This window comes from Rhineura floridana, chromosome 1 (assembly GCF_030035675.1).
Source record: "Rhineura floridana isolate rRhiFlo1 chromosome 1, rRhiFlo1.hap2, whole genome shotgun sequence".
Taxonomy (NCBI): Eukaryota; Metazoa; Chordata; class Lepidosauria; order Squamata; family Rhineuridae; genus Rhineura; species Rhineura floridana.
In genome coordinates, this window is record NC_084480.1 from 129958683 (window position 1) to 129970950 (window position 12268).

The 12268-nt window shown below is 40.9% G+C and overlaps 1 protein-coding gene across 3 annotated transcripts in view; it reads left to right on the plus strand.

Moving 5' to 3' along the window:
* The window catches only part of LOC133380424 (atrial natriuretic peptide receptor 1-like), a 70930-nt gene that overhangs the window by 16698 nt on the left and 41964 nt on the right, over positions 1-12268 (plus strand). For all 3 annotated transcript variants that reach the window (XM_061617794.1, XM_061617703.1, XM_061617877.1), the window contains exons 5-7: positions 1336-1459; positions 9753-9857; positions 11026-11128. In XM_061617794.1, the coding sequence (XP_061473778.1) occupies positions 1336-1459; positions 9753-9857; positions 11026-11128 (332 nt within the window). The remainder of the gene's footprint in view (positions 1-1335; positions 1460-9752; positions 9858-11025; positions 11129-12268) is intronic.

The following is a 12268-nucleotide window of genomic DNA, read 5'->3' on the forward strand; positions in this document are numbered from 1 at the left end:
AACAGGCAAGGGATGATGAGAGCTGTAGCCCAACAACATATGGAAGGCCACAGGTTCCCCACCTCTCCCTTAAAGGATGTGGAGGAAAAAATAATAGGGATACCCAAAACTATGTGGAAACACACAATGTGCTTATAAAGCTGATTTTTTTTAAAAAAATATTAATAACAATAGCAACTAAAGGTATGTCCAGCTTCATTCATGACGAGACACAGGATACAATACAAAATTGTAAGTGTCGATATTAGAAAAATCAGAGTCAGTTCAGATATGTCATTTCACTGCTCTGTCAAAAACCAATTCAGTATCAGTTTAGAAATTGTCTTTATTACCTAAGTAAAAAGTGTTGAGAAAGAGTGGATCTTTTTCTTTTTCCAATCCACGCTGTAGGATGCCCTCCTGGAGGAGGCCAGATGTTTCCTTTACATCATTCCACGAGGCATCAAGTAAATTTTTAAAACTTTTTATAAGCTTTTGCAGGCATTGACAGTTAGGTGGCAGCTTTATTAGGGTTAGGGCAGTTTCTGTTGCTACTCTTTGGATTGTTGTGATTATTGTCTGCTACAGCTATGATAAGTTGTGGAACTCCTGCCCTACAGAGACGCATCTGTTGTTATTATTAACAACAATTTTAACTGATTTCATCTTATTTTATTGTTTTGTTCATTGTCTTAAGGTCTGAATTGTGGGTTTCTAATTTGTATATTGCCTCTTCCAGCAGAGACTGCAATTTATGACATTACTTAATTAATGAATTAATTTAGAGACTGTGCCTATTAGTATTGTATGAAATCTCCTGCTGATGTGAATGTGCACAATTGCAAACTACTACACGCTCTCTGGCTTCATGTAATGAATGTAATGAAACTCCCAGATTGATAATCAAGACAGGGTAAACGGTCATGCTGAAGTCTGAGCATTTTGCCAGCAAAGCCTTCACCTGCACCAGAAACAAATGGCTCCCCAGATGACAGCAGGCTTCTTAAACTACTTTTAAAAAAATCAGATATGATGGCTGGGACTGATGGGAGTTGTAGTCCAAAACACCTGGGGAGAATGGTCTTTAAGATACATATTTAAATGTGAATTTTCATATGAATCACAGGTGAATGCAGAAACATCAGATTTACAGGTGAACACATGAGGAATTGAGAGAGACCAGAAAGAGAATTATTTGCCTGCCCCTAATTTGCTTGTCTTTAGGGGAATTTGTATATTCTATTCTTCCCCGTTGTACTAATATCAGGGTGTCTGCTTGCCTACTTTCAACAAGTTAATGCAGAAGTAAGTGCAAACTGATTTCAAAGTAACTTTTGTCTGATTAATTTTTTTAAGTGATGCAATGGCTGCTAAGAAGTTCTGTGAGGAGCAGGAATGCCCTCCCAATTGGAAAGATGCTAATGGAGAGAACTGCTGTGTCCATCATGCAAACATCCACTCCTGTCCATTGGCCTTCATGGTTAGTACAAATTTCAAGGCTTTTGATATGGCTGCATTGCATAGTCTGGGAAAATGAATAGGCATTGGGACCCAGGAAACACCTTGGGCTGTATTCAATACTACCTCTCCACTCTCACAACAGACTTCCATTTGCACAATGGAACCACCGTGTCCTCTTCTCTTCACTGCATGTTGGGAGACCCTCTGTCACAGATTTTGGGGGTGCATGGGGAAAGGAGTAGAATGCCACTCACACAGCGTTGTATGGGTATGATCCCTAGTCCTGGCTTCAAAAGCAGTAGCAGCAGCAATTGGGGAAAATGAGGATTGTAAGGCCAATGACAAGCTGGACTCCTCCTTTGCATTGGGTGAGTGTGGGGAATGTTAAAGGGACAGACTCAGCTTCTTTCTCAGGCTTCCCTGTACCTCTCGCCCTGCTCTCTTGATTGAGCCTTCTTCCTGGCCCCTGAAGAGTAAAGGCTGCATGTTATTGAACAGCCACAGACAATGCAGAGCACTACCCAACAGACCTTTGCACTTGTTTTAAGTGGGCGCCAACTGTTATGTTACGTTATAGTTGATTTCTAGGCCGCCTTTTGACCAAAAAGGCCCCCAAGGCGGCTCACAAAGAATACACACAAGTACAAACTACAAGTAAGAAAAAACCCAATTCCAATTATAAACATTTAAAACAACAAAATCTTAACATTAAAAACAACAACCCAACACTAAAAGCCAGATACATTCATCTTCCTGGCAAAGGGCAGTCCCCAGAAAGATCTCAAAAAGAGCAGAAGTGAAGGGGCAAGGCAGGTGGAAAAACTTGCCACTTGATGGTGGTCCCGGCACACTCTCACCCCTACAACTCTGGCCCTTAGGCACATAAATGGTTTTTTAGGGTTATCAGCTCATCTGTTCATTCACAGTGTTTGCACGAAGAAGGCAATGATTAGTATGCAATGAACATATTTAGGATGGTGGTATGTATATGGTGGACAGCATATTGCATGGGGGCTCAGTGTGGATCACCTTGCATCCCTCTGCAGAAACTTCATGGGAAAGGGGAAGGTCGCAATGTGAGGGCTGGAGGATAGGTTTTGCCACATCACAAAAAAGTCCTCTCTACTTTTCCCACATAGGATGCATGATAACCATTAATTCATATGGAAAACCACCTTTTAGGTGAGGCTAAAAACCTGCTTTCTGTCCTGGTGACCATATCCAGTGAGAATTAAGACTCCTCCTGTCTGCATAGCCCCACACTTTCATTTGCATAATCATAGGTAATTTATCTTCATCAGGCTTTTCCTTCCATGGGAGAAAAATATCATAGTAGTTAGGGCTTTAGAGACCTAAATGGGACCAATGTGGTCTTCTTTGAAACCACCCTTTATGTAAGAGACTCAAGACTTCAGGCCTTCACTCTGCTGTCCCTTTTGTACCCCTTCAGTGCCTCCAGCATTTAAAGTGTCATTGCTGCCATTTTCTCTACAGTTAATTGCATGTTTGTTTGTTTGTTTGCTTGTTTCTTTGTTTATGGAGAAGCTTATCTTCCTCTTCCATTTCTTTCTTTTTTTTTAATGCCCAAAGCAGTCACTTCTGTCATCAACATGGTAACAGCTTTAAAGGGCTCCATGTTTGTTTCTGGGCGGAGACCTTTTTAACTCTACATGCACACAGGAATAAAGTAGGGCTTTGCATAGTGGGCAGAGACCAGTAGTATAGTGGCAAATCCAGAAATGAAGGATCCCTTCATGATAGTCCCCTCACTCACTTGCTCTCTGTCATCATCTCCACACTCCTCAGTCCTTCCCACGTGTGCCTTCTCCCACAACAACAGAAGTTCCTAGAAGCCTATCAGCATGGAAGAGGAGTGTGTTAGCTACTGAGAAGAGTCTTTTCAGTGGCACTCTTACCTCCTTTCACTCTGATTGGCTTCAATCAGCAGGAAAGGACAAGGAAGCATATTAGAAGGTTCTTCTCAGCGGTTAACACTCTTCCCTTTCATGCTTGTAGGATGCTGGACACATAGGGACTCTGCTGGGACCCTGCTCCCAAAAAAGAAAGGGGTCTAAGATCCCCTGAGACCATGTACGACTACACCCTCTGGTAGAGAAGTGAGATAATGACCCCTTCCCTCAGCCCACAAGGTCCTCCTTCTCCCTTACAGAACTCTTCTGAATGGGCCCCGCTGTCATCTGTGACCAAGGCATTGAAATACTAAATTAAAAAACCCCTTTGCTGCTAATGGACATCCACCCTTGAACCTCAGGCCCAGGGGCCAAATGCAGCCCTCCAGGCTGTCCTATCTGGCCCTCAGGATTTCCCCTATGCCATGCCATCTCTGAAGCTCACAGTCCTCATTGGCTCATCCAGGGTGGGGGGTTTTTGTTCTTGTTTTTTTACCTGTCTGGAACGTGTCCTTGAACTGTAATAATGCCTCTTGCTTGCCTGTACATGTTGAAACCTCTGGCTTTTGTGCGACTGGACTGTAGCCCACTGTACGAAGATCAGAGGCACATCAATTTCCCATCCCCCATTGGCATGTGGCCCCTGAAAGGTTGTTGACCAGGCCCTTGTGCTGAAAAAGGTTCCCTATGTCTGCTTTAACTTTCTCCTCACCGCCCCTCTGCTTTGGTGGCTGAGGTTACAGTCCTACCCCCCACTTACCTGAGAGTAAGCCCCATTGAATTTAATAAGACTTACTCCTGAGTAGGGATGGGGGAGAAATTCAATTCATTTTGCATTTAAAGCTAAGTCTATAAAATTCACACTTTCTCAAACAACATGAGAACTAAAACTCAGCTATCCTTTGAAATTCACACATAGCTGAATTTTGCAATGCAATTCTTAAACCAAATAATGTTTACAAAAATGTTTATATTAGGAGAAAGTGTGCATAAAAATGAATGTATTGGTGAAATTCCTTGCACAAATATGTACATTACTTAAAACTGAAAACAAAAAATTGTGTTTCAGGAGAAAGTCACACTAAAATACTGAAGATTTTTATGGGGATTTTTAAAAAACCCAGGAATTGCTGCACAAGTGTGGAGAACTGAATTTAAGGCCCTATCTGTGCTATACATTTAATGCTATATGATACCGTTTTGAACAGTTATGGCTTCTCCTAAAGAATCCTGGGCACTATAGTTTGTGCAGGATCCTGAGAGTTGTTTGGAGGCCCCTATTCCCCTTACAGAGCTTCTCTGGGAAGAGGGATTATTAAACCGCTCTGGGAATTGTAGCAGAGGGATTGATTATTAAACCACTCCGGGAATTATAGCTCTGTGAGGAGAACAGCTCTCAACACCCTGGAGAAGCCATGAAAGTGCAGATGGTGGCATGATACTGCTTCAAACGTACAGTGGAGATGGTGCCTAAGACAAGAAACAAGAGAAACTGAGATAACCTAAATGGACAAATCCTTCCATCCCTACTCTTGAGTAGACCTGGCTAAGGTTGTGCTATTAAAGTCTGAGAAGTGAGCCAGGAAGACGCCGATTCAAATCTCAGCTCAGATTCATTAGCTGATCTGAGGGAGAAAATTGTTCTCTCCAGTTGAGACTCCTACATGCAATATGAGAATAGCATTACTGGCCTACACTGCACATTTGTGATTCCTGGCTGCTTTGAATACTTGAAATATGCTATCTAAATGCAAAGTCTTTTTCCTCATCTTCTTCAGAAATAAGAGGGGAAGTTATCTTGGTGCACTGGTTTCTGACTCCCCACTTGTACTGTGAGGATGAGAAGATTTGTGAAATTACCAAAAGGACACAGTTTTAACCATCAGTTATGGAAGTTTCATTTTAGTATAGATATTTAATGCTTCCCTGCTTAGATGGAAGAAAATATGAAGGCTAAGAGGAATGTGGCTTTGTGATATGGAACAAGCTTGTACTGCAAGGACTCAGCTCAGCTAGGTAGGAGCTATTTATACACTCTGTGACTTTTCTTTCTTTTTTTACCTTAGCTTGCAGGAGTCACCTGCATTTTTGGTATAACATAAATGGAGATGTCCATAGGAGTATCTGAAATTAGCGACTAGAAATAAGCCATATTTATTTATTTATAGTTAAAACCTTAAGACCTTCATATTGCATATTTTAGCACAATATAGCAAACATAATCCTTGTTGGTTACAGCTGGCTGGGAAATGAGAATCTTTGAAAATACTTACTCAAAATAGATTTTTCCCATGTTAAAAAAAAAATCAATGGAGGAGCTGTCAGAACAAGTTGAACATCAAAGAAAAGGCTGCAAGGAATCCTCTGTGTGGAAGGTCTAGGGGCAAAATTACCTTCTTAAGTACCTGTTCTTAAGGAGTTCTAGAAGAACTACCACTGCTGAGATGGTCCCTTATACAACACCAAAAAGAGGACAAAAGAGGACACAGATTTGCATAAAATCTGCATATGCTAAATGTATGTGTATATATAGGTGAATTCTGAAAGAATTACTGCAATTTAAACAGAAATACTGTACACCTCACCATGTTGGGTGGCCTGTGTGCCTGCTCAGTCTGCTGTCAGTTGATGAGCAACTTCAAGGTCCCTGCTCTCTCTCCTTATAGTTCTTTATCTTTAAACTGGACTTGGACCAACCAGCCCTTCAAATAGAGGACTGTTCTCTGATAGCCCTTCCTCTATAAAGTGGGACACTTTTTTATGTGTCCTACCACTTTATTACAGGGAGCAGGAGTTGATCCAATGTAACACTTTAACCACTGAACAATTCTTTGTAGTATGGTTTATCCAGTATTGCTCCATTGACATTATAATATATGGGTGGGGGGGGTGCCCACAAAAGTTACTCCACTTTCCACATGTGCCCCATGGGCTCCAAAACCTTGATGACCCCTAGTTTACAGAATGCAGCCAGTCTTGTCTCTCCTTCTGGCTGATGTTGCTACTGGCCTGTCCTCTAGCTGCCAGATTTTTCTTAAGAAGACCAAAGCCAGTTAAGGGATAGGAAAGACTGGACCAACAGGGTGTAGTGTGCAGAGAGCTGGACTTGAATAAGGGAGGTTTGAGGCCCTGGTCAACCATGAAGCTTATTGGGTGACCTTGGGCAAGCTACTATCCTTCAACCTAAGTCTTACTGGGGGGAAAACTAACCCTCTCAAAGGTGCAGCTTGCCATTCAGGACTGGTTCCCACTCACCCTCGCCAGCAGATCTAGGAGAGAGGACTCAGCTGGTTTTGAACAGCTAGTTATCTTGTACTTTATACAAGACCAGTTTTATTTGAAGACTGCTATCAGTTTAATGAATCAGAATAGGTAATATAACATACCTCACGGGGTTTCTGAGGCAACTTCATGCATGCCACCGTCAGATCCTATACTTTAAAAAAAATTGTCATAAAAGGATGTGTAATATGTTGTGACTCTGTAGTGCTTTGTCATTTATTTGTCAGAGGACTTTAGATTAAAAAAATATTCTATTTTATTTTATGTGATTTCTTACCTGTCCTTCATCATAAGGCCTCAGGATGGGTTACAATAATAGAATATACAGTTATCAAAACAAATAAAACCATTGCAATTATAAAACACATAAAACCATTCCAAATGGAACAGAACAGTATATGTATTATTTTATCAGAATGGCATAGGTTAATTCAAAACTTTTTTTTAATGATCATCGCTTAGAACACCTCTCATATCTGTGAGGTTTTTAAGCTGGTGTGTCTACTTCCTCGCTGTCTGCCTCAGGCTAGTGTGACCTCTGCTTCTGACTGTTGCTGTTTTCAGCTTCTGTAATTCCAGAATCTGCTGCCTTTTATACAGTGGTCTTTAACTCCAGCGGCAAGAGCGGGGACCTTTCTTAAACAAGCTGTTGTGAATGTGTCAGAATGCCCTACTTTTAAATTCATCAACCTGAGAACTGGAAATCAAATTCTGCAACTTGGATGTTTGATTTACTACCACTACTACTGCTATTACTGTACTGCAATTTATTTATATACTGCTTTTTGGCTGAAAGCCCCCCTCCAAGAGATGAATGGTCTATTCAGTCAAAAATAGTACAATAAAATGCCATAAATTGATCAGCAAGAAAAACTATCTAAGACCACAAAGTCACACCATAGGAAGGCCTTCCCAAGCTAAAGAGTGCTCTTGAGAGTGCTAGCCTCTCTGAATGAAAACTCAGAAGTTAGTGATGGGACCTAGAATATCCCTAAGAGGTCTCTGTGCACATTCCTACAGGTCATACTATGGTTCTGCTTTTTTGATATACTGAAATTGTATCAATTTTTCTCAGACATTAACAAACCCTCCACATGTGCCATATGCTACATACCAAGAACAATGATTAACAATGATCAACCTTAAGTCTCCAGATGTTGTTGGGACTGCAATTCCCATAATCCCCAGACAGCATGGTCAATGCTCAGGGATGATGGAAGTTGTAGTCCATAAACATCTGGGGATCTAAGGTTGAAGAACACTGATTTAGCCCACAACGAACTTGCCTACTTGCAATTAGCAATGCAGAGTTTCACCAAAGCAGCCCCAAAATAATACAAAATAAGGTTGAATGAATTAGCCACAGCAAAATTTAGGCAGCCATTCAAACTTTACATACTGTTGACAATATCCTTCCAAGAGTAAGAAGCAGGAAACAAAATCAATTTACAAGTAGCCTCTTGCCAGCATATTAAAATGTCAAGGTTGTTTTTAAAATGTCAAGACATACCTTTACTTACCAGAGTTTGAATTTGGACCATGACATTTTAACTTTGCCTTTGTCCAGGGAAGGATTTTGCTCTTGAATTTTGGATTTGGAATTTTGAAATATGCATGGGAAATTTGAATGGGGAATTGCTTTTTGAGATGATTTTAAAGCTTCTTTTTTAAAAGATTTTTAAAAAGTTTTATTTTAATGTGTTCTTAAAGATGTTTTGTTTTAATATCTTTTAAAGTCTGTTTTTAAGTGTTTTTGTTTGCTACCCTGGGCTCCTGTTGGGAGGAAGGATGGAATATAAATTTAATAAGTAATAATAAGTCTAAACTGGTGTTTGGAATGTTTGAATTTGGAGTCATGTGGTCTAGTTTGAATTCATTAACTTTTAAAAGCCTAAATAACATGGGTCTAGAATTGCTCAGTTAATACCAACTCCTGTATAAGCCGATTTGTTGTCTCCTCCATACGCTTAGCTCATCTTAGGAGACTCTGCATGCATACATTTAATGCACATTTAAAGAACATGACTTCCCCCAAAGAATCCTGGGAACTGTGGTTCAACCCTCACAGAGCTACAGTTCAGATTCTTTGGAAGCCATGTGCTTTAAATGTATGGTGTGTATGCAGCCTGTCCCATGGCTTAGCCATACTTAAGTTGGCTGCTGTGACGAGAAGCACTTTCTGTCTAGTGGTACCCATTCCCTAGGACTTCCCCTACGAGAGGCTTCCCATGCTGTTCACCTTTATCTTACAGGAGACTTCCCAAAATATTTTTATTCCAGAGGGCTGTGGAGTGAGCTGATGTTTGATATTATTGTGCTAGGCTTTAAACCAGGGATAGCCAGCAGGGTGCCCTCTAGATATTGTGGATTACAGCTCTCCTCATCCCTGACCATTGGCCGTACTGGCCGGGTCTAATGGGAGTTGCAGTCCAAATAATTGGGAGAGATCCATGTTGGCTACCCATTTTAAACTATTATGTGTTGGTATTTTATAGCTATTTTTATGATTTGATGCTTTTATATTTTGTTAGCAATTTATACATTTTGATTTTTATAAAAGAGCGATTAAATCAAGCGGCATAAACAAGGCACAATCCATCCCCTCTCTGCATCCTTTGCTTCTTACATGCAGAGCTGTGCATACATGAATGGATTAGCTACACAGAGAGAGAGAGAGAGATGCAGCACTGTATATGTTCAGTGCCATCTAGTAATGAACTAGTAATAATAAAATTAAAACCACTTAAACGTTCAGGAGCACTCATGCAGGGTCCTGGAGGTTCAGCAGGGAGATACATAATTGGAAATTAAAGAGAATTACAAATAACAAAGAGGACTGTTGAAATGTTTCATCCAATATGCAAGAACACTAAATGTACCCCCCTCCAAAAAAAGGAGACTGAAAAAATGTGTCCTGACTGTATTTAGTTATCTGGAAGTTATCCAAAATTGCATGAAAGGCTGAAATATATATTCTCTTTTTTAAGCATAGCATGTAACATTTGATCATTTGCTTTTGGAGTTTATTGTTATAAGAAACATTTGATCATTTGCTATTGGAGTTTATTGTTATAAGAAGTTTATTGTTATATGAATTTCATTCCAATCTGCTTGGCAAAGGGCAAAGGTGGCATTTGTGGACCATGGATCCCAGATGATGGCCAAATATTTACCCACACCATATCTACTGCCGGCAAAATGACACAGACAAACTGGACTGCCAAGGTAAATAAGGTGTAATCCTCTTCACAGACTCAGTTTCACTCTCTTTCAGACTTCTGAGCAAAGCATGAATGTTCAATATCAGTCTTTGCCAAGTTGGTGCCCTCCAGATGTGGTGGATTACAACTCCTGTGCTGGCTAGGGATGATGGGAATTGTAGTTCAAAACATCTGGAGGGCATCATGTTAGTGAAGGCTGAACTATATATTTTAGAAGTATGAGCCCCTTTCACTCATATAGGGCACACTGGTAACATCTTGAATATCTTTGGAGATTACTTCCTTAACCTCCCTTCATTTCTTGACTTCAGTCGGAATTCAGCAAGCTTAGTAGTTTCATGACGTATTATGTGCTGTCCATAGGTTGTTGCACCAAGAAAACTGGCTGAATTTATGTCTCAGAAGCTCCAGCCTACCTTTAAGCAATCATTAGAGTGAATGATAATTTATTACACATAAAGAAGAAATTTCTAAGGAGAAGCATCAGCCTAGTTTTACAATTATGGAAGGTCCTGGAGTAAAAACCTTAAATTGGCCCTGAGTTATATGCTGTAAAATTTCTTATGTTTATGTAATGTCCTCCAGATGTTGTTGGCTCCAACTCCCATTAGCCCATTATCAGTGGTCTGGTATGATGGGTGGTGGACTCCAACAACATCTGGAAGGCTGCAAGTTCCCCATCCCTGGTATACATCAGGCAACTATTAGGACAGCTTGACTAAATCTGGGGTGTGGCTTTCTGAATTAATAAACTCCATTCCTTTCACAGGAATTTCAAAAAAGTGGGGTGGAAGGACTTTTAGATTCTGCTGAAAATGTTCATGAAAAGGGCTCCCTTTTTCACCAAACCAGATCCCAGATTCATTCAGATATCTCAAGTATTTCTTCACACAGACAGAATGTATGACCTCAAGATATGGTGATGGCCTCTAGCTTAAAAGGCGATTAGACAAATTCATGTCCAAGGCTATGAGGTATGATAGATAAATCTAAACTATTGACTGAGACACTATCCCTCCAGCTAACAACTGCTGGGGACTAATAGGGAGAAGACCACCTTCTTCATGGCCTCCTTGTGAGACTCCAGAGGCATCTGGACTAGAATGCTTCTTGCTGAGCCCATAGAGTAGTAATTCTTCTCTTCTTCTCTTCCTTGCCTACTTGTCTTGTAGGTAGTCCTGGTGCATGTAGGTATGACTTCTCTCATCGCACACATCAGAGTTGGGAGAATGCAAGCAGCTTTGGAAGCCCAAACCATGGTCCTCCCTGCAGTAGGTATGCTACAAAACTGGTTGAGGTAGTGAGCGGAGGTGTCCACAGAGCACATGCGGTTCTGTTGCTAGGAAGGAAGACTGGAGAACTCTGAACATTCATTAGAACTGAATGTCTCATTTCCTGCACCACTGGAATTCTTCCTTGTCCCTTCTTGAATGAAGAATGGATGTCAGGAGATATAAAGCTGATGTACAATCTCTCTCTCTCTCTCTCTCTCTCTCTCTCTCTCTCATATATATGGGCATATATGAGGATATGGATATTTATCTGAGGGGTAATGGTCTAGCCTGAAGCACTACAGTTAAGTTATGCAGCCAGATTATTAAACCTGATAACACTTTAATGTAGATCAGGTGTGGGGAACCTTTGGCCTTCCAGATGTTGCTGAACTACAACTCCCATCATCCCTGGCCATTGGCAATGCTTGCTGGGGCTGATGAGAGTTCAGCAACATCTGAAGGCCCAAACGTTCCCCTCCCCTGGTCTAGAGTAATAAACAGAGTTCTTGTTTTCCCCTTCATTTTAAATGAGTAAAATGTGACTGAAAACACAGGGCAAGAGCAATGATACCCTTTATTGTCCTAACAAGTCTTCGAAATGTTGGAACAAATCATTCAGACTGCTGATTCTTTGTTCAGATGTGTGAAGGAGATTTTTCTTCTAATTTGTAGCACAATGGCTTAGAGTGTGAACTTTGAGCTAGAGGTTCCCAGTTCAAATCTTACATCATCTGTAACCTATCAACTAGATGGCCAAAGGCATTGCCTCTAAGTCTCATCCATTCTATCCATACTCACATAACGCATTCCTGGCCAATCAGTATCCACTCATCTTGCACAATGTTGTCTCAACCTCCCTTCTGCCTCTTGATGTAAGAGCCTTGAATCAAGGGGAAAGGGCCATGGCTCAGTGGTAGAGCATCTGCTTTGTATGCAAAAGGTCCTAAATTCAATCCCCAGCATCGCTAGGTGGGGCTGGGAGAAACATCTGCCTAAAACCCTGGAGAGCTACTGCCAAACAGTAGCAGCAGTACTGAGCTAAATGGACCAATGATCTGACTCAGTATAAGGCAGCTTCCAATGTTCCTATGAATGTTTGTTGGTAAACATGATTGAATGCCTGTTTTTAAGGGTGTGGAGC